Here is a 24589-nt window from a genome sequence, read left to right on the forward strand (position 1 = left end):
GACTTCATATGTGAGTAATTTTTGTTTTCTTATTTTTTGTCATTTTTCTAAATTTTTCTACATTTTTAAATAATATTTAGAATTTTATATAATAAAAAAATAGTCCGATCCGATACGAACGGCCGATACGTATCGTTTTTCTGAACGGCCGATACCGATCCCGATCCCAATACTGGGAACCTTGGTTTTATGCTGACCAAAATGTCCACCTAGCCCACCACTATGCAAATCATGAATTAAATTTTCTCTTAGAGAACCAACAGGAATACATAGTTGTGTCCCACGAAATAAATATCCCTCATGCAGTAGAAAATCTGATGTTGAATCAATACCATTTTCTTGGCATGACTGTAGGATAGGTCCAAAGTATGGATCATCACTATACTGACCTTTAATTGATTCAATGCCTACAACTTGTATTGACATAGTAACCAGTAAATTTGATCTCCTACTCAAGGCATCAGCTACTCGATTGCTCACTCCGGCTTTATGTCTCAGATGAAAAGTATATTCTTGTAAAAATGATGACCACTTAGCATGTCGCTTACTAAGATTTTTTTGTGAATTTAAGTAGCGTAATGCTTCATGGTCTGAATTTAGAATAAATTCTCTTTGAATCAGATAATGCTCCAATGTTTCAATGCCTGAACAATTGCATAAAACTCTAGGTCATATGTAGAGTAACGAGAACGTGTATCATTTAGTTTTTCACTGAAGTATGCAACAGGACGTCCCTCTTGACTAAGGACTGCACCAATACCTATGTGAGAAGCATCACAATCAACCTCAAATACTCTATCAAAATTAGGAAGAGCTATCACTGGAGCACTAATCATCTTATTCTTCACAAGTTCAAAACTTTCCTCGGCTATTGGATTCCATTGAAACTTTCCTGCCTTAAGACAATTAGTAATTGGAGCTATTATAGAACTGAAATTGCGAATGAATCGTCGATAGAATGAAGCTAGCCCATGAAAACTTCGTATGTCGCTAATCGTCCTAGGTGTTGGCCAACTCTTTATGGCTTCTACTTTATCAGGATCAACTTTTATTCCTTCAGTTGACACAATATAGCCAAGGAAGATCAAACTATCAGTTAGGAAGGTACATTTCTTAAGGTTGATATATAATTGATGTTCACGTAATGTTTCAAGCACTTTCCTAAGATGGTTTTAATGTGTTTCAGGACAAATGCTATATATAAGAATGTCATCAAAATACACCAACGAATTTACCAATGAATGGACGAAGAACATGGTTCATGGTACGCATAAATGTGCTTGGAGCATTTGACAATCCAAAGGGCATGACAAGCCATTCATATAATCCTTCTTTAGTCTTAAAAGCAGTTTTCCATTCGTCTCCAGGACGTACTCGTATTTGATGATACCCACTCCTAAGGTCTATTTTAGAGAAGACTTTTGCACCACTCAACATGTCCAACATATCATCAAGCCTAGGGATCGGAAACCTATATTTAATCGTAATTTTGTTGATGGCACGACTATCAACACACATTCTCCAAGAGCCATCTTTCTTTGGTGTCAAAAGTGCAGGTACAGCAACTGGACTCAAACTTTCCTTAATGTACCCTTTCTTTAAAAGATCACTAACTTGCCTATACAACTCTTCATGTTCAAAAGGACTCATTCGGTAGTGAGGTAAGTGAGGGAGACTAGCTCCAGGAATTAAGTCTATGCGATGTTGAATTTCACATAATGGGGGTAGGCCATTAGGAAGTTCATCAGGTGTGAGATCTGAAAATTCAGAGAGTAGTGGTTGGATTTTAAGAGGGATGTTAGATGTTTCTTTGATCTCTTTACTCATCAAAGCATACACTACGGGTGATTCAATCATGTCATGCTGGAATTTATTCTTTTCAAGAATCATCATGGTTTTATTATCATGGCTTTTTGTCTCTTGTTTCCTAGGATATGGTGCATTCCTTTGTGGATGTAAAGTTACTTGTACATTATCCTTAATAAAAGTGTATGTATTTTTCTCCCCGTTATGCATTATCTTTCTATCATATTGCCAAGGTCGACCTAACAAGACATGACATACATCCATAGGTACTACGTCACACCAAACTTCAACCTTATATGATTTGCCAATTGAAAATTTAATTAGGCATCTAGTTGTAACAGGAACTTCACCCCCACCTTTAAACCAGGCAATCTTATAAGGTTTATGCAATTTATCAGTTTTTAGATTAAGCTTATCGACCATTTCTTGAGCAACAAAATTTTCTGTACTTCCGCTGTCTATGATGACTGAACATAATTTTTCATTCGATGTGCAAGTAGTGCGAAAGAGACTTCGCCTGAGCCACACATCCTCATGTGGAGCCCTTGGCGTTAGCATTACACGATGCATGACAAGTAATTGGCCTTCAGTATCACCAATTGCTTCATCTTTAGAGATGTTATCTTCTAATTCATTCTCATATTCATTTTGACCTTCATCATTAGTTAACTCATCTTCTTGTTCAATCAAATTAGATTGGTGTGTGAACTTTCTTAGAGGACAATCAGATGAACGATGACCAAGTTGCCTACATTTGAAACAAGTTAAAGGTGTAGGTCCTAATATACCTCTACTCTTAGCAAATACATTAGAATTGGATTGAGGAAGGATTGTTTGTGTTAATTTTGGTGGTTCCTTCCCGACAACTTGCATCATAGTGGTGCCTTTATCTGAATCAATTCTACGAAACCCTTGTCTTCTAAGTTCAGCTTCAGCCTTTGTGGCTTTGCTATAGGCTATGTCAAGGCGCAAGGTATCACACATGGTTAATTCATCTTGGATTTGAGGTCGCAACCCATTAGTGTAACGGGCAACCTTTTGCTCTTCACTTTCTTGTAGTTCATTTCGTGCAAGTAAAGAATAAAATTCTTCAGTGTATTCTTATACAGTTTTGGATCCTTGTCGCAAATTTTGAAGTTTTTGGAAAAGTGTTTGTGTATAATCAATAGGTAAAAACTTCCCCTTAAACTTTTCTTTCATATGGGTCTAGGAATTGATTTTATCTTTTCCTTTTCTGATTCGATCATTTTGGATTTGTTTCCACCAAATTAACGCATGACCTTTCAATTTGAGACTAACGAATTTTACTTTTTTGTCTTCTGGGAGTTCTTTCCATTCAAAAAATTGGTCTATATGGTCGATCCAATCCAAAAATTCATCAGGTAATAATCGCCCTTCAAATTCGCTAACATCAATCTTAATTCCTTGATCCCACCTATCAACAGACCTATGTCTCATATGATGTGCATAATAATTTCTATCATCATCACTCCCTATATCTTGGACAGAAGTGTTGCCTTGTCTAGATGTTTTAGGAATATTCTCTGGTTGTGGATTGACTTGGATGTTACCTAAGTGTTGTAAAATTTGATTCATTCCTTGTTGTAGTTGTAGAACTTGATGTTGTAATTGTGTGACATCTTCTCTAATATCAGTTGTGTTAAAATTTGCATTTGACATGATTCCAAAATAAGCTAGACAAATAAAGAAACTCTTTTTTTTTTTTAAAAAATGCTGAACTATATCTATATGCAAGCAAACCCAAGAAAAAGAAAACTTGCTCTGATACCAATTGATGCAAATCTAGAATGGTATGCAATGTTTTGGAGAACAATCAACCCAAACAAGTAACTAAAGTAAAATATAGTAAGCAATAACTGATAAGAAGTTAATTGATTAAAAGGATTACTACTAGATGGAAAGAGAGAAAACCACTCAGATAAGGCAGTAACTTCCTCAACTCTCAAATAGGTACGTTGATAGTAGGAAAGCCTAAAATATGGTGTAAGAAAAGACTTCAGAGTTTAGATTTACCAATAAATGGAATAGTAGTGCTTTTACTTTGAAAACCAAGTCCTTTTCTTCACGTCCAGGCACCCAAAGACTCTCTTTCACTACTGGAATCTTTTGGACAGCAGCAATAACCAACGAAAAAATAGAGATTGAAGAAGAAGAGAGGTTTAGAGAGGAAGTAGAAGAGATTAGAGAAGGATCTTAAGATAGAGTAGGAGAAAGGGAGAGAAAGAAAGAGAGAGAGAGAAGAAGAAGACTACAGAGGAGAAAGTGAGAGATCTCAAATAAATCTTATTCCAACTTGTCCTTGTTTCTCATGCAATAACCCTTAAATAGGTTAACAACTTTAATTCTAACTGATTCTAATAGAAACTTATTTCCTAATAGGACTCTAATTGATCATCTTACCTAAATTGATTGATCCAATTTAGGTAATAAATCAATGTGGACATCCCCCACATATAAGCTTACCATAACTATCAATTGAGATTCTAATAGGAATTTATTTCCTAATAGGATCCTAATTGATTAAACCTTACCTAAATTGACTAACCCAATTTAGGTAATAACTCAATACGGACATCCCCCGCATATAGGCTACCATATCTGTCAATTGACTAATTCAATTAATTATTTGAATTAAAAATCAACAATTAGACCAAAATTGGACTCGAGTAATTCTATTTTGGTCAAATTGAAGATGATGCCCACATCAGCTTCGTAAAGGATGGATATCATGTTAAAAGGTGCGAAGATCATAACATGCTCTTTGTTTCTTATATATATACCTTTAAGTCATCAAAACTCAAAAGAGTTTAGATTTTAGGAACAGAGACTTTCTCTTTCTAGCTAGTTAACTCTTACACTTCATTTTAGTTTTTAAAGCTGTTTTTTTAAAAATAGCTTAGCCCATTAAAACTATTATGAAGATTTGGGTAATAGCTTTGACTGTGATGCATATATGGAGCTACTATTTTTGCTATTTGTGAATAAGGATTACTTTCCTAATTGTGAGCTTAAAGCTGCAGTTATTACGTTGTTCCTTAGCACTTTTAGGGCAAAATTAAGTTCTTTCGTCACTTTTTGGTGCAAAAATAGGAATTCCTAGGAGTCTAACAAACTACTTTCTGTATGTGTATTAAGGAATAATCTATATTAATGGAACCCATTGTAATGCAAATTGATTATGTTAGTCAGAAATTGCATCTTTCATATATTATCTCAATGTATCATATGTAGAATTTTTAAAGTGAATCTATTTCCTCATCTTTATCTATTATCAGTTAGTAGTATATGTTACTGCTCTAGGAAATGATTTCATTGAGTATAAACTTGTAAATAATATATTAGATACTTTATTAGTATATCAATATGTTTTTGTTTTTTGTGAAATATAGGATCACAAACACATGTTTGTCCCATTTGAATTGATACAATTATTAAAATTATAGTTCATGATATGAGACTATTGGAATATTCGCAAAGATTGATATATCTTTATATTTTTTTTCCATTCTAGATAATGATCTCTCATTTATAAGATATATCAATGCTTAATATAAATGTATATATATATATATATATATCACACCGCATTTTTTAAAAGTGGATTTTACATACATACATACATATATATAATATGCAAATGATACATAATAATATACCATATATGATAATTTAACTTGACTTTAATGATGTAATAAACAATTCAAGCATATTTACTGGCTGTTGTTAGTGAAATAAGTGAAACTCAATATCCTGTTGGTGGAATGCTGTGGTTTTCTTCTCTAATGAACAAATGTATTATTGCATTCAATAGTGCCTGAATATAGGATTATCTACATAAGAAAATAAACAATATATCTTTTATTGTAGCTCTACAATCTGGCGTGAAAAAGTCACTTTTCTATTTTGACTCATTGTGAGCCTACTTCATGTTGGGGGTAGTGTGCATTCATTTTTCAAGTTTACAAACCTTGTATAATGATGAAAGGAGATTGATGGTAGGAGCATTAGCTAATAACTACTGATTGGATAGAGTAATGTTTTACTTGTTATCCAAGCCTTTTCTGCCATAATTAGGTTTTTAATATAGATTTGTATCATCTTAACAGAATTTATTCCTACAAGATATCTTGCTTTCCATTTTGAAGAACTTATTTGTTTTTTCACTATTTAATTCCTATTTATGATGCTATTTCCAAAACGAGTTAATTTATGAAAGGGTTTAATAGTGACAATAACTCGATAGCTTGAGAGAGACGGGGAATTATAAGATTCTATATTAATTTTTTGTACTGAGAAGCATAAGTCTACATTTCCACTAATGATAGATATATGCGTATTCACTAATGGTAGCTAAACATAAGTTCTACACTTTTACTGATGATCTTTTTACAAGCAATTATTTGAGTAAACCACTAAACCAAAGAAATATTGCAATATTTCCTGACTCAACAAACATTTGGTTAATTAAGATAGAACACAGAAATATTGCCCATCTGTTTTCAATGCAGGATAGCACTTTCTTCACAGATTCATATATCCCCTTGATCTAGAAAAAATATAGGGCATTCTTTCAGTTCTACATCATAGCTTGTTAGTGGGATTTGTTATTTCCTGTGGTATATTTTGATTAACATTGAGTTATGATCAAATTAAAATTGAAATTCAATTTTCCTAAATTCGATCTTGGATCTACCCGATTTTTTATGAGGTTCAATACACTTTTTTGTCCTTTCCTTCCTATCCTAAAGAATTGAAAAGAGGAGGCTAAATTTGAGTCACGTCATGTGGAATTTTATTTCTGGTTCTTTCTTCTCAGAAATAAAGACTGATTTGGGTGAGTTCTCGTTCGAGACCTCTGTATGTGTTACGTACATCCATTGGCTTGGTGGATAAACTATTTATGCTTCTCTGTTTCTTTCTTCGCAGAAACAAAGACTGATTAGGTGAATTCTAGTTCGAGACCTCTGTATGTTACCCTTTCTCTCTCTCTCTCTTTTCCGTCATATTTCCTTTGATTTGCATCAACACTTCTTTCTGCCATCTTAAGAGGATCTTGATTTTTGTTGCATAGATCATGGCCATATTTTGATAAAGCTTTGAATACTTTTTACCTTGATTTTGCCGTAATTACTTTATGATCTCACTATTTGCTAACTCTAGTTTATGTTGATCACTTATAATATCTAGATGATCCGACTTCTTGGTTCAAAATAATCTACATTGCTATGTTATCTATATCCTGGCTATTCATCAAATGGTTCAGATTTTTAACAGTAGCATAAGTAAGTTCAGTTGATGTTGATACCTAATACCTTGTATGTTGATTTATTGAATTCTAATTTTGCATCTAAAAATCAGATATGCATCCTTATGTGCTGCTATTTTTCCTATCATATTGGTCGTAAGTTATTTTAACTTACAGTTTTGTTTGCTAAGGGTTTGTTGTTTTAAAATTCTATCTAGCACATATTTTGATTCCAAATTCATTTCATCAGATTTTCTTTATCAATGTTTTTGTAAGTTTAAGTTTCTTGCTTCTGAACAATAATTTTTATCTTATTTCTAGCCTAATCTAAGCAATAGTCATAAAAAAGAGCCACCCATCAAATCCTATTTTTACTAGATGATCCTATTATGTGTATCATCAATCAAATATCTAGAGTAAAAGATCTTCATCTGACTATCTGAGTCTTAAATTGGACCTAATCTACTATTTGTCGTTACATTTGAAATTTATATTGAACCTTATCATTTGGAATTTTGGACCCCATTTTTTCAATTATAGTATAGTAATGTGGGACTAATTACTCTTTACCTCTCTTCATCTCTATGATCAAAATTTGTATTCTCTATCATGTAGAGTCTCTAGACTATTCGTGTTTCTTAGACAACTCTTTGGAAAGGTTCCCTTAAAACGCATGAGCATATATTCAACTTAAGATATCAATAAATTATATTATTCTTGTGTGAGTCATTGCATGCATGCATATGTTCTTGCATGTAGAAATTTGTAGTTCCATTCACCTATGCATGAGTTTATTCTCAATAGATACTTGTATCTCATAGCTAGTTTGTGTGTGCACGTATAATGTTGACTCTTTGTGCACAAGCTTGTAAATGCACGTGGCACATGCATGCATCTATTAGTACGTTACTGTATGCATGGATGGCCATGCCGGCGCTGGTACGAGGGGTGTCGCACGGCACCCCTCCTAATAGCTTCGCTGCTTGCCATTGACCTCGTCATCGAGCTATCCATCGTCGTCGTCATAACTCGAGCTTGCATCGGGTGCCCTAGCTCGAGGGAGGAGGAAGAAACATCGAGAGTGATAGAGAGAGAGAGAGGGGGTTATCAGTTAAAAACTTAAGTTGTGGATCCAGATCTCTCCTCCCTCGAGCTAGGGCACCCGACATGAGCTTGGGCGACGGCAAAGGTAAGCGACAATCAGCAACGGCGAAGGTGATCGGCAACTGCAAAAGCAAAGGTGAGTATCCCTTACCTTTTTCTCTCCTCTTATGGCACGTGTCGTGCTAGCCAGTGGTCGGCAAGGTCTCCGTGCCTGTGGCACGGCCACCGTTGACTGTATGTCTGTATGTGTCATGTGTCTGCAATATATGTTATTCATGTGTCTGCGACTCTATATGCAATGAGCATGTGCATGCATCTATTAGTATACTAATGTATGTCTGTATGTGCCATTCATATGTCATTCATGTGTCTGTGACTCTGCATGCAATACTAAGCAATGAGTGAAAGCAAGATTGAGAGTGCATGTTTGCCGACATACATCACACACAACTATATATTCATTCTTGTGCAAGATCATACTTGCATATATGTGAATACTCTAGTAATTATGTGCACAAGCTCATGCTTGAGTGTGCAAGTTCCTTTGCATGACAGTTTATTTTTGAGTACACAACTTTTTTCATTTGTATGCCACATAGAGAGCATGTGTATATTTCTATGGCATAAGTTTTCTGTACATGTGCAAGCATATTCATGGACCTATTGTTTTTGTGTGTTTAGTATGTGTGCAAAATGTTTTTTGTGTGGTTGTATGCATGCATAAGCCAAATAATGTCAATATTGTGCTTATGGATCTTATTTTTTATGTTAAATGCTGATAATGGTGTTAGTAATAGTGGTTGTTATTTATGTTGTTATTCCTATTGTTTTGGTGTTTGTGCTGATATTTGTTGATATTATTGTTTATATTTTGTCAATAATATTGATTATCCTTGCTCTGCTTGTTGATTCTATTGCCATTATTTGTGTTGTTGCTTTAATGATGGTGATGCTTAGGTGGTAGTGGTTGTAAATAATTTTTTTACTTTTCTCACTGTTATGGTCTTGTATGCATGTTTCCTGATGGTATTGGTGGTTGTTGATTTTGTTGTAATTGTTTTCTCGTTGCTACAATGTCCTGAGTGTTTGTTGTGGTGATTATTGTGGTTGATGATGATAATATTGCTATTGTTCTATTAATTGGTGGTAGTGATAATGATAATATTGCTATTGCATGAGTTCTTTTGTACATTTGCAAGCATATTCATAAACCTATTGTTTTTGTGTGTTTAGCATGTGTGCAAAATGTTTTTTGTCTTGTTGTATACATGCACGAGCCAAATAATGTTAATATTGTGCTTGTGGATCTTATTTTTTATGTTAAATGCTGATAATGATTGTTGGTAATGTTAGTTTTCTGATTCTGATGTTCATGGTAGTTGTGGTTGTGGCAATGATAGTTGTTTATGTTGTTATTCCTATTGTTTTGGTGTTTGTGGTGAAATTTGTTGATATTATTGTTTATATTTTGTCGATAATGGTGATGCTTAGGTGATGCTTATGTGGTAATGGTTGTAAATGATTCTTTACTTTTCTCACTATTATAATCTTGTATGTATGTTTCCTGATGGTACTGGTGGTTGTTGATTTTGTTGTAATTGTTTTCTCGTTGCTACAATGTCCTGAGTGTTTGTTGTGGTGATTATTATGGTTGATGATGATAATATTGTTATTGTTTCTATTGATTGGTGGTAGTGATGATGATAATATTGTTATTGCATGAGTTTTTTTGTATATGTGCAAACATATTCATGATCTATTGTTTTTGTGTGTTTAGCATGTGTGCAAAATGTTTTTTGTCTTATTGTATGCTTACACGAGCTAAATAATGTTAATATTATGCTTGTGGATCTTATTTTTTATGTTAAATACTGATAATGGTTGTTGGTAATGTTAGTTTTCTGTTTCTGATGTTCATGGTAGTTGTGGTTGTGGCGATGATAGTTGTTTATGTTGTTGTTCCTATTGTTTTGGTGTTTGTGGTGAAATTTGTTGATATTATTGTTTATATTTTGTCGATAATGGTGATGCTTAGGTGATGCTTATGTCGTAATGGTTGTAAATGATTCTTTACTTTTCTCACTGTTATGGTCTTGTATGTATGTTTCCTGATGGTATTGGTGATTGTTGATTTTGTTGTAATTGTTTTCTCGTTGCTACAATGTCCTAAGTGTTTGTTGTGGTGATTATTGTGGTTGATGATGATAATATTGCTATTGTTTCTATTGATCGGTGATAGTGATGATGATAATATTGTTATTGCATGAGTTCTTTTGTACATGTGCAAGCATATTCATGAACCTATTGTTTTTGTGTGTTTAGTATGTGTGCAAAATATTTTTTGTCTTGTTGTATGCATGCATGAGCTAAATAATGTTCATATTGTGCTTGTGGATCTTATTTTTTATGTTAAATGCTGATAATGGTTGTTGGTAATGTTAGTTTTCTGATTCTGATGTTCATGGTAGTTGTGATTGTGGCGATGATAGTTGTTTATGTTGTTATTCCTATTGTTTTGGTGTTTGTGGTGAAATTTATTGATATTATTATTTATATTTTGTCGATAATAGTGATTATCCTTGCTCTACTTGTCCATTGTTCTTATTGTTGATCTAATGATGGTGATGCTTAGGTGGTAGTGGTTATTGTAAATAATTTTTACTTTTCTCACTGTTATGGTCTTGTATGAATGTTTCCTGATGGTACTGGTGGTTGTTGATTTTGTTGTAATTGTTTTCTCATTGCTACAATGTTCTGAGTGTTTGCTGTGGTGATTGTTGTGATTGATGATGATAATATTGCTATTGTTTCTATTGATTGGTGATAGTGGTGAATTGTTGAGGATTTTAGTTAGTTGATTTGTAGCATTCCTGGTTTTGCTAATGTTATTGAGTGATTATTTTGATCTGTACTATTGAGTGATTATTGTTGGTAATGTCTTTAATGTGGCTGTTGATATTGTTTTATTATTTTAGAGTTGGTGGTGGTGATAAATGTCATTGATGGTATATTTGATATCATGGTTACTTATTTATTTATTTTATTTTTATAGTGATGCTAATGACAGTGGGCGTTGGTGACAACAATGGTTTTATTATTTATAGTTGTTCTCTTATTTGTTATACATGTTGATGCTCATTTAATGGTTGTTTGTAGTAAAGATGATAAACCGGTAGTAGAGCTTTTGATGGTAGAGGTGATGGATGTTTGGTATTGTTTGTAGCATTGTTGCTAAAGATTTATTGTGTGTAAAGTATTGAATATGGATGTGGGGACAGGTAAGGGTGTCAAATAATTCAACGCTTATCAACATCAGAAACTTGACTTTATCTAGTCGAGTAAAACAGTTCTATACTAAATGTATTAAGTTCATATCAGCAGCAGAAGATGGCCATATTAAATGTAGATGTAAAGTAAGAGGTTCTTATCAGCAATTAAGAGGTAACACTTAAACTGGTAATAGTAGTTTTATCATTCTTTTTTATATAATAATGCAAAATATATTAGATGATTTCACCAAGTATGACTCCAGGTAGTGCAATCTCCACTAACAGTAGGTGTGACCACCAAGCAAAAATATCAAGTAAGAGTTGTAAACAACGGTGATAGACCAGGTAATCTTTAGACCTGTAGTGGTTTATAATTTTAACCACTGGGCAATAGCAAGAGATGATTTGCCGGACAAGACTAATTGAGAGGTAAGTATTGGTTTTATCATTATCTTTTTTTATAATAAGATAATATATTTGATGATTTTATCAGGTATTACTCCCAGAGAGCACAATCTCCGTCAGCAGCAGGAGTGACTGCCAAGTAAGGATGTCAAAATAGTCATGTAAACAACAATAAAATAGCTTTACCAATCAAAGCTAATGTCCAAGGTAATCTTTAAACTTGTTGTAGTGGTTTTTAATTTTGATGTTTAGTTTGCTTTATAAATATGTTAGAATATAGCAAATGAATTTAATAGGCAAATGAATATAAAAAGGACAAACTCATCAGGTAAACCTAAACTCTTGGTTCGTGCACGCACTATTGAATAAGTGCACACTTGCATAGTTACATATATATACGCACACACGTATGTATAAATTATTACATGCACATATGCACAAGCTCAATAAACATAGATAAATTTCACATTAGAAATGCTGATTGCTATGGTTGGCATGTTGTGTTGGTGATGGGTGACAATATTTTGGTCTCTTTGGTGTTGGTGTTGGTGTAGGTATATTAATGATAAGTGGTTTGCTGTGTTAATGGTGGTGGTGAAAGTGGTGTAGAGATCATTATCAAAGATCATTCTCACATGAGGCTTGATCTATGGTGGTGATGTTGTGGTTGTGGTGGTGTGGTTTTTGTAGCGGTAGTTATATTTATTATTATCTTGTTGTCATGCTAGTACTAGATTTGTCATTTAATTGTTGTGCATGGTGATGATGATGGTTATTATTGTGGCAATGGTAGTGACATTGCAGTATAGTATTGATGGAGGTTTTGGTGTGTTTGATGATAACTATGGTGTTTTGCTAGTGGCGTTAGTCTATGTTGCAGCAGTTACTTTGTTGGTGGTTATAGTATTTTTCATTGTTGGCATTTTGTACATGTTATGCTGTTTATTTGTTTGTCGTTGTTAATGATTGCTGTTTTGTTGTGGTTGCTGATTATAGTTTTGTTGTGTTATTCTCTTTTTGTGTGTGTTGACTTATGTGCCTGCTAATGTATGAATTTTTTTTTTATTTTGTTGAGGAGGGTTTGATGGGGTGATGGTATTGTGTGTTTGATGATTATGTTTTTTTGCTGCTATTGTAATTATGTAATTCTTTCATTGTAATTTTTTTGTTACTAATATGTTATTATGATTGTTGTTGCCAAAATGATGTTGGTGTTTCTGGTGTTGATTGCTTTTGTATTGATTTTTTTTTCTTTGAGTAAATTATTGTGGTGTGATTCTTGTGACCATCGTGTTGATGATTTTAGTTTCTTTTTTATTCTGCTACTATTATTGTTGATACTTTGTTTTACATAGTTGAGTGATTGTTGTTATTGATATTAATATCAATATTATTGTATGTAAATGCTGGTAATAATTGGCATCATTGGTGTTTTTAAACATACTTATGTTACTTTATTTCAAAGTGACAGTGATGATAGCTGTGTTTGGTGATTTTTCTAGTTATTTTCTTTTATGTTATTATCATTGTTGTAGATGTTGATAACTTGATGTACATGTGATGGTTGTGATACTAGAGTTGTATGATTGCTTTTGTATTGATTTTTTTCTTTGAGTAAATTATTGTGGTGTGATTCTTGTGACTATCGTGTTGATGATTTTAGTTTCTTTTTTATTCTGCTAGTATTATTGTGGATACTTTGTTTTATACAGTTGAGTGATTGTTGTTGTTGATATTAATATCAATATTATTGTATCATTACTGCTGGTAATAACTGGCATTAATGGTGTTTTTAAACATCCTTATGTTCCTTTATTTCAAAGTGACAGTGATGATAGCTGTGTTTGGTGATCTTTCTAGTTATTCTCTTTTATGCTATTATCATTGTTGCGGATGTTTGATATACATGTGATGGTTGTGATACTGGAGTTGTATGTGATTGTGGTGGTATTAATAGTTGAAAATCGATGTAGAAGTATCAGTAGATGTTGGGTGTTTGACTGTGTTTGTTGTTTCTAGTGTACTTTGCTGTTTGTTTGATTCTAACTTATTGCTAATGATTTGTTATGCAAAGTATTGGAGATTGGTAGTGGTGGTAGTTCTTACTTCTTACTGCTATGTTTTAAGATTAAAAAATTACAACTAAAATTTTACCAATCACACCCTATAATTTTTCTATTTTCTGATTAACAATCTCTTTTAAGTATTTTGTAATACAACCTCTTGTATTTTTGATATAATTTTTATATAACACCGGGACATTATTTTGATTAACGATATTAATTTTATTATATGATTTATATCATTCTATTAATTAAATTACTAAAAGATCCTTAAAAATTTTATTTCATACTACCTAAATCAAAATCATCCTTCCTAAAACTAAACTGTACTAAATCTAATTATCTTTCCTAAAACTAAATCATATTCTATTAAATCTAAATTCTCTTCTTCAAAACTAAATCTTGTGTAAATTATATTTCTTAAAACTAGACTCTTTGAATTATCTTTTCAAATTTAAAATCATCTTTCTCAAACTAAACCCTCTTCCTTAAGGATTAATCTATATATTTTATAAATTACTAAGTATACTTTAAGGTTATGGATAGGTGAAATTAACTCAGGATTTTAGATAAAATTTTAAAAAGGAAAAATGAGGAGCTATTTGCAGAAACAAAAAGCTATTAGGTGTAAATAATAGAAAGTTGGGCTTTTAAAATTAAATGAATAAGTATTTTATATGAAATACACACATTTTTATAATGAGTATTTATACTAAGATTTGCGTAAGGAAAAAAAAATGGAGAAAATATATGGTGTGATTTGAATTTTTTTTTTTTCTTTTGCATGTGTCCTCACAAGTTCTTTATTTACATAACCCTTCTAATTTTATATTTCGTATGCATACCATTTAAAATCGATGATTTTTATCTTTTGTGTTTGTAAGTTAAAATCTTATCAATTTAAATAGGTGAAAAGATAAATGCTGTTAATCGGAAGAAAAGATTTAAATAAAACGAAGCATATTTTGTCTTTTTATTGTTGAAAAAACATTAATTCTTAGATAAGCTCTAATATTAATTGAAATTTTTTAAATATAATAAATGGATAAATTTTTTTTTTACCCTGAACACTCATCTTTATAATGACCTTTGAACTCTGTTTTTTTTAACATAATAACTCTCTGAACTATTAGAAAATAGTATTATTATTTTCGAAGGCTAACACTATTTTAAACTCTTATGGCACATTCCATCCAAAGCCGGGAGGTGATATCTCCAATAGCCTTAAAAAATGATTCAAAGAGATGATAGGTGGCTTATTAGAGTCAGGTTAAAAACTCCCTTAAATATCTTTTTCAAATAAGGTTAGGTATGTTTGCATGGTATGTTTGAACAACACTTTAAACTCTTATCGAGTGTGTATTTAAAGAACACCAAAATTTGTGTTTGAAGGAAAACTTGTTTTTCATTTTAATATTCTTTATTTTTTACTTTGATTTTCTTCGGCAATCTTTCCAAAACTTATGTATATGCTTATATAAATTTTTTAGATATATACATTTAAAATATTTTGAATGTTAATTACGTAAAATCCTTACAATCTCTTCTTTTAGCAATCTGTGACAAAATACCTTTTTTTTTTAAATATTACGTCTAAACTCACTTGTTATAAATTCCTACTAGAGTGTATCACAAAGTGTTACGAGATTATCAAATAATCAAATAATCATGTAAGCACTTAAATACATATACAAAGTGAAAAGCAGGTGTAATATGAAAAAAAAATAAAAAAAATTTATGCATGCCAAGCATTCATGCATAGCTTGCTATTCATGTCTAAAAAAAAAAATCATAATCTAATCCACATTATTTTTCAACCAATAAATTCAAAAAAAAAAAAAGCATAGAACATTCTAAATCTCATTTTGCAAACAAAAGTACCTACCCAAATTCAAAGAATTTCATCGTGCAATAGTTTTAAATCGCTTACAAATCAAAATTTATCATTTCACTTTACAAAAGAAACAAGAAGGCATACTAATAAAAAGTCAAGAAGGATTAGATACATAACTAGGCGGTTTGATCACACAAACTAGTAAATAGAAGATTTAATTACAGCGTCTTAATAATTTACTCTAGTAAAGCACTAAGATATGAGATGATTCTAATTTATTAAGAAGACACTAAATTGAAGTCAAATCAAACTTATGTCACATTTTCCTTTTTCAATTCAAAATTATTTTATTTTTTATTTTTTATTTTTTATTTTTCTCTTTATTTTTTATGTCAATAATTATTTTGGTGTAAAGATAGCTTTCACAAAAGTTAGGTAGTGATTTCCTTGTTATGTACCATATTGAAAAACATATGGCTCATGAATGATATAGGGGTGTGTGGTGTCAAACTAATGGTAATAAAAGCAAAATTAAGTCAAAATGTTAAATAGTGAAGATAAATCTAATAAGAAAGATTTCTAGAGAATTATACAAATTAACACAAAGATTGAATCATAATAACTATAATGGATATGCATAGAATGTAATAAAAGAATATTTAAGACTAAATAAAACACTTAAAAGATAATATATCAATTTTTTTTTAACAAACAGGCTACCGCCTCTATTTTCATTGAAACTTAATTAGTATTATAATCGTTCACTTAGTCCCAATAAAACAAAAAGTGAATACAACCTATAACAACAGTTGACCCTAAAGGCCTTACAAACATCAGAGCTATAATAATCCAAATAACCATTCTTCTACCGAAAACATCCATACTAACTTCAAACTAATACTATATAGGTATCAACTTGCTACCCAATCAACACTAATATTAGTTACACAAGCAATAGCAGGCAATTTAACATCAATTACATAGTATATTTTCAAAATATTTGAAGAGAGCAGCAAAAATAAAACTCCATGGAGCATTATCTTCAATCTTCCTCCAACTCTACCACCTTGTTCAGAAAGTAAGCATTCGTCAAATTACGAACTTGTTTCCCCGCCTTCTCTTCTTGAATCCCCTCCTACCCACAAAGCTCAAATCATTGCACTTAACTAGATATACCACCATTTTTTTTCTCGCTCCCCAGGAAAGAAACAAGAAGGTCACTTATGTTGGAAAGTTTCACAGGATGTGACATAGTTAGAGTCCAAATCATTGCACTCAACTAGATATGCTACCATTTTTTTTCTCTCTCCTCAGTTTTAAATTGGTCATTTGGAACTAATCTTTCATATGTCCTCAGTTTTTTCTTTCTACCCACCTTACTTGGAATTCCCAGTACTTCATAATCTGTTGCAGCAACTTACCACCAAATTTACAACTCAAAAGGAGATGATCAATTGACTCATCTTCTTTATAAAAAAAACACAGGTAGAATTGTCGGGCCAACCTTTCTTGAGCAAATTATCATTAGTCAATACTCTGTTATTGCATACCGATCATAAAAACCTCTAACTTTCAAAGGTATCTTTAGCTTCGAGATTATTGGCAAGCTTTTAAAAATAGCTCCTCCATTATTAAGGAATCTATATAGAGGTTTAAAAGTGAAAATATCATTACTTTTCTATCTTTATTTCACTCGGTCATTACACGTATTTCTCCATTCATCTCTTTTAGGCCAAACCTCAGACACAGTTTCCTCTTCATTCCGGACTATATTAAACAACTAAGGATATCTTACCACAAGAGAATAATCTCCAATCCTTTCCAGAATTTCACCTCTTTTTTTGTGCCATTGTAAATTTTTGGCATGCCAGTTTTAAATATAGCTCCTGAAATACTCCCTTCTAAAAAGGAGAGATCCTACTGGAATTGACCAACTTGAATGAATTAACCTTGACTTTCTTGTAATATCTCTGCATAATTATCGAGGCCCATAGCTGATGTTCTGAATTTTAAAGCTTTCACTGCCACTTAACCAGTAGAGATTTATTTAAATAATGAAGATTAACAATCCCTATTCCTCCAAATTCCTTTTTCCTGCACACTTTGTCCCAACTAACCAAAAGCATATCCTTTTTTATTATCCACTACCCGTCCTTCTTAACTTATCAATTCGTTTTTACACTAAGATCGGCATGTTAAAGAAAGAAAGAAAGTATAATAGAATAGCACTTAGAATAGAATTTATGAGGGTAATATGAACCCCAAAGGACAATAGCTTGTCTTTCCATCCAGCTAATCTTTTTTCCACCACCGGCATCCACTCCGTCCTAAGCTTGCCATCATGTAAAGGGAGCCCTAGATATTTAATTTGCAAATCTTCCATCTGCCAATTCATCGTAGTAGCAAACTTTCTTCCTTTCTTCTTATTATTCCCTAAATATATTAGAGAACTCTTCCCAAAGTTAATTTTTAAACCTGACATAGCCTCAAACTCGTAAAGCAGGAACTTGAACATAATCACATCTATTTTATTTGCTCGCGGGATAATAGGGTATCATTAGCGTATTGCAAGATAATATATCAAATGTTAATATAAGTTACTCCACGGAACGATAATTTTATGTCACAAGAGTTACCCTAATTCAATAAAGTGCATCACATTTTAAATTTTTTTCTGAAAAATGAAGGAAACTATAATTGAGAGTAAATGAAAATGAGAAAAGTGATGAAACCAAAACCAATTAAATCCTGAAAACAACAACGATCAACACCAATCCTATAAAAAGATTTTAAATAAAAATCCAACTAACATATACGTAGGTTATAATTAGCCTCTAGTTGAAATATCTAATTAAGGGATCATTTGATTATATCACCCCGAGTGGATGCTAAAATATCTTTTTTTTTAATCCAAAATTATCTAATTTTTACCTTACAAAGAAAAGAATGATTAAATTTTTATAAAATTTACAATATTGTATGTCCAACTACACCACAGTGATGGTAAACATGTATGTATTTAGATAACAATGGGAAGGTGCTTAGATGAGTGTATCCGGCCAGATTTAAATATCAACGGCATCGATTTAATATTAAGTGATACATTGTTTCTCCCCAAAAAAAGGAAGAAGAAGACATGTAGACCTGATCATTGCGCCCAGCCCGCCCGTGCCCTGCCCGGTTTGGACCAGGCTAAGCCCGACCCGGGCTCAAACTACCAACGGGGCGGCACGAGCCAACCCTTTGCCCGTCCGGCCCAGTCCAAAAGTCGGCCCGCTCGCCCGCCCGTTCGGCCCACTGCTATAGTAAAAAATAATGGGAAATTTTGTACACTGTACCGTTTTATAATTTTTTTAGCCCATCTTTCCCATCACAATTCAGCCTCGTAGAAGTATTGTTTAAATTTTTTAGCCCACCTCCTATCACATATCAGCCCATGTATTATTTAAGTTTTTTTAATATATTTTTTTTTAAATAGAGAAAAACAGAAATATTTTTTAAAAAAATATGTAACGGTAAAAAATATGTAACGGTAAAAAATATTCTAAAAATAGCTAAAAAAATTCTGAAAATTAGCAAAATAGGACCTCTATTTTTTTTTTACCATTTTACCCTTTTAACAGAAATAAACAACTAATTAATAGGGGTATTTTGGTGATTTTAACTTTTATCATGCTTATAAATAGATGATAAATTTTCTAAATTCATCACACATTCTTAAATTCTCTAATCTCTCAAGTTCTTTCCAAATTAAAGGTTTCAAGATTTTTAGTTTTCAAATTAGCAAATTCTCTCTAATATGGATTCCTTTGATGATCATATAGAATCTCAATTGGAGGGCCTCAATCTGATCTGGAAACTCCAGCTTTGGCTTCATCATCAGACAGTTATAAGAGATTAAAGTCCAAAGTTTGAAAGTATTTCAAAATGATTGAAATGAAAGATGGCCAAGTTAATATTATAGATTGTAGAGCTAACTAAGAATGTCTTTAATGTAATCATGATTTTTCTACATTAACTAAGAATGACACTACTCACCTAATGAGGCATATTAAAGACAAGCATAAAAAATGTTAACTTGATATTGGTCAAATATTGCTTAATCACGATGCTTTCGAAAATATTTTTAATTTTCAATGGAATTATGAAAATGCTCATAAAGAAATAAATAGTTAAATATATTATTCGTAGAAATAAACCTTTTGCTATAGGTGATGATCCGGAAATTGAAGGTTGTTTATAAAGAGGTTTTAATCTGGCTTTTAAAAGAATTTCTCGTCACACAATTAGAAGAGATGTTTTAATATTTTGCCGAAGAAAAAAAAATTAATTTTAGATTTTGAAAAATTAAAATCTAGAATTTCTTTTACTAGTGATATTTGGACTTCATGCCAACGTTGGTCTTTTATGTGTATAACCGCACATTTTATTGATGATAATTGAAAAATACAAAAACGAATAATTTCTTTTTGAAAGCTTGATGAGAGTCTTTCTCGTACTATTATTCAATAGTTAACAAGTTATAATATCCAAAATAAGGTTTTTTCTCTCACTCTTGATAATGTATCTAATAATGATTCCACAATTTCTAATATTCGATGTTTTCTTCTTTTACTTTGTAATGGTGAATTATTACATAATAGATGCATGTGTCATATTATAAATTTAATTGTACAAAGTGGTCTAAAAATAATTGCTGAGAGAGAAATTATACATCATATTATTTTTAATGATAAAAAAGCTAGAAAATTTATAAATATATGTAAAAGGTGTGGATTAAAAGCTAAAAAACTTCAATTGGATGTACAATATAGATGGAACTCTACTTATGAAATGTTAAAATTAGTATTTGAATATCAAAAAGCTATAATTTTTTATGTTTCTTTAGATATTAATAACGAACTAGAATGTCCTACTGATTTAGAATGGGAAAATGTAGAAAAAAATAAAAGATTTTTTAAAAACATTTTTTGATGATACTAATATATTATCAAGCTCTTATTCTCCTACAATTACAATTGCTGGTATGCAACTTGTTAATATTGTTCAACTTTTTATTGCTTTTAAAAATGATCAAACTTTACATAATATTTTACAAAAAATGGAAACTAAAAATGATAAATATTTTGAACATTTTTCTTTACTTATTGGTTTTGACATTTTATTAGAACCTCAATTTAAAGAGACCAGCCTTTTCGATATTTTTAATGGTTTATATGAAGATAAATAAGATGACTATGTTTCTCGTGTGGTAACTATTAAAAGTTATTTTGAAAGGCTTTTTAATTATTATTTTATTATATATGGTTCTTCTTCCTCAACGTCTTCATCTTCTGTTATTCCTCCTGAAAGTGATAGTACTAAGAAGTCATTGCTCGCCCGACTTAAAATGAGGAGAACTTCATCAACGTCGGGGGAAATCATTGAGCTTCATGCATATTATAATCATTTTGTAAGTAAGGATGAAATAGATACTTTAGTATGGTGAAAGACAAATGAGACGAGATTTTTAATTGTTGCTGCCATCGCCCATGATATATTGACAATTCTTATATCTACTGTACCTTCAAAATTTACTTTCAGTACAAGTGGGTGATTGATTGATCAACGTAGATTATGTTTAAGAAAAAAAAATTGAAGCGCTGATGTGCCTATAAAATTGGTATGCTGTCAAATCGAGATCGCAAATGGACAATCATTTTGCAATAGAAGATATAGAATTTAAGTTTTTAAATCTCAATGACTAATGTAATTTTATTTTACTTTTTACAATTAATGGATGAATTATGCAAATGATAGATAGGTGGGTAGAGGCCAACCTAGTTGGGATGTGCTCATTCTATAGTGATGCAAAAAAAAAAATCTTCCTAATTTGGGTGTAACTATTTGTTTAATTATAAAAATATTTTTATTTATTGATTTGTTTAACTATTTATTTTTTTACATTTGCTCATTTATTTTTATTTATTTTAATTCTAATTTTTCACTTACTTTATTTACAACGCGTTCTCTGTATATGCGAACGCCTATTTTTCGCGTTCAAACGACCTGAATGCATTCTCTGTATGTGTGAACTCTTGAGAACGTGTTCGAACGCGGTGTGAACGCAGTACTGTGTAAATTTGGGTGAATAATAATATGGAGTATTTAATATAAAACTCTTAAAAAATCCTGCCAAGTGGCTGACAGCCTGAGGTGAAAAAAAATTGTCCAAATGGGTAATGGCCAATTGACAACAGCTGGCCACTACCCGAAATGGCACAACTCCATAAGATGACATCATGACAAGACCACATATCCACATTCCACAAGACCACAACTCCCTGTCTCTCCATTTGCCTATTTGCCCAAGGCCCCAAGCTACGGAGGGGGCGAGTCCGGTGAGATCTCGCAGCCGAAAGCTACGGTATCCTACCTACCTTAGTACCTTGGACCCTTGTGTTTGTCACAGTCAAATCCATTCTTGTCGTCGGCGAACCACCGCCGCTCGGCGCGCTCATCCACAATGAAGAACTCCTTGATCTTGGCCTCAAGCGGCGCCATCCCGGTGGTCGATTTCAAATCGGCTTGTTTGTCCCTTAGAGCACTTGTCGGCGTCATCTCTTCCAATCGATATACCACAATGGCGGCTCTTCCAGTGGCACCTCGCTGGAGGCATTGCTCGAGCAGCGTGAGATCCGCCCGAGATCTACGGTGGAGCGTCGTCGACCGTCGGAATTCTACTCCGTTCTCGGCATCCGCGGCTTCATCGGGACATTACGGCTCCGGAGTTGGAGGTAGGAGATTTGGAGCTCTACCGCTGCCCCCGTCTTTCGGCCGCGAGATCTTGCCCCCTCTTCTGCGGCGTCGCCGCCAAAGCCAGGGTCCTGGCTCTTGTCCAATATCTCACGGGTCGAGGTCACTAAAAATCTTAATTGGCAGAGCCCGGCCCCGCCAGCCCGATATCTCACGGGCCGACGGGTGGTAATGGGCTAGACTATTCTAGCCTGGCCCGAACCCGGCCCGACTCAAGTGATTGGTGGGTCGGGCCGTGGACAAATGCTTAAGCCAGTTAGCCCAAAAAGCTCGGCCTGAAATTGTCCCGGCCCGCCCGATGATCACGTCTAAAGACATGTACATAAATAGATCTTTTTATTTCAGTATATTTTCTAAGACGAGAATATGCATATTCCTTATGAGCATGTTGTGTAGGAAGATCTCATGATGCAGCATTTTCATGATTAGTTTTTTAATCTCGACGACCCTTAAGGTTAATCTTTTTGTCATAGTGAACGACCAAATATAAACCTCTGTCTCCGCTATATGTGTGAACATCTATAGGATGCGTTCGAATAGCCAAAATAAGCTCTCTATATATGTGATTGCAGTGCGAATGGCTACATGGTGCGTTTAAACGGGCCTAGAGTACTTTCAAAACACCTTGTTCAAATGGCAGACTAAATAGTTAAATGCAAAGTGCTTGTTCCGGTGCCTTTAAGTAAAATTTCATACTTCTTCAACCATCATGACACCGTTTAGACATTTCTATAATGACTCTATAATCATTTTGAATAACATAATTTTAAAATTAATCTTTCATTTTAATATTCTTCATCAAATATCGCATTCCTTATGCATATACTCATATATAAAATCCAGACATATTACATGAATATAAATTATATTTTAAAAATAATTTATTAATTACATAAGTACAACTAAACCTAACAAAATCTAATATATTTTTACTAGTTTCTTTACAAACTTGAAGTTATCTACTATTTTAAAATATTCCACCAAAAAATATGGTGAATCTAATGACTAACAAATATACACATTTATAATCTAAAATAATATATAAAAGATAATATACAAATATATATAATTTTTAAAATGATGTATTTATATAATATAAATATCATATTAATAATTATAGCTCATGTATCAATAAGAGAAAACATATTAAGCATCAAACCGCTTGCTCTCTAAAAGTCTAAAAGTAATATATTATTGTAATTAATATGACTCACTCTCATGTAGCCATAGTGCCACACACCTTGATATATAATAAATTTCTTCAGTTGGAGTAGTAATTAGTAAATAGTAGTCGTGATGGACTCCACTAATTTAAGGAACTCAAGCAGAGATGCGTTGGAGGAATAACAAGGCAATGATGTCTTTGAGCTCAGTAGAATTCGTGTATGAATCAACGTACTTATATATGGCTTCTACCATCCGGCTATAATTGGTAGGTTGTTTAAGAATTGGCATAGGAACTGCTGTTGGCTTGAGGAATGCTTAATTTGTAGTCTTCCATGCGTCTTCCACCAAAGTTTAGAGCTTCTTTATTGCTACCTCTACTGTTGAGTTGTATTCCTTCATATAGCTGTCCATTGAGGTCACAAAATGTCCTCTCTTACGTTCAAGCTGCAAAAATTCACAAATTTGTTCGTAGTAGTCTTTAGTAATTAATGCTGAGAATCTAAGGATGACATATATAGATTATCTAAGAGCTAGCATGCATGATTAATTTTGTGTTTACTATCCTTATGATCTATATTCTCTATATATATCCACGCTTTACTTTATTTTCGACTTTGGTTTGCAATATTTAAATTAAAGTATAATGATTGCATTTCTTATTCACATTCTTTTTTAAAATGTTATCGGAGGTCACGCAGATAAGAATTGAGAATTATAGACTCGACTGAGACGACATCATCCAAGAATCGAGAAATCATACTCGAAGCTTTCACAATATCAGGAAATGTAGCAACCCACTCGAACGCCTCCTTTGTTGCTACATCGCCCATCCCGACAAAAGAAGCACAAGCCAGCATTCGATAGCTTGTGGTAACCAGTG

The 24589-nt window shown here is 32.5% G+C and overlaps 1 protein-coding gene across 1 annotated transcript; it reads right to left on the reverse strand.

Moving 5' to 3' along the window:
- Positions 1 to 132: 132 nt before the first annotated feature.
- LOC140773258 (uncharacterized) lies at positions 133 to 22347 on the reverse strand (the record flags this gene model as incomplete). Its single annotated transcript, XM_073115737.1, has 4 exons — positions 22175 to 22347; positions 1239 to 2554; positions 1000 to 1078; positions 133 to 568 (listed from the first exon to the last, which is right to left on the reverse strand). Coding segments are annotated over exons 1-4 (2004 nt in total), but the record flags the coding sequence as incomplete, so codon positions are not given.
- Between the last annotated feature and the right edge of the window lie 2242 nt (positions 22348 to 24589).

The sequence above is a fragment of the Typha angustifolia genome, chromosome 13, assembly GCF_048772165.1.
Source record: "Typha angustifolia cultivar Huaian chromosome 13, ASM4877216v1, whole genome shotgun sequence".
Lineage (NCBI taxonomy): Eukaryota > Viridiplantae > Streptophyta > Magnoliopsida > Poales > Typhaceae > Typha > Typha angustifolia.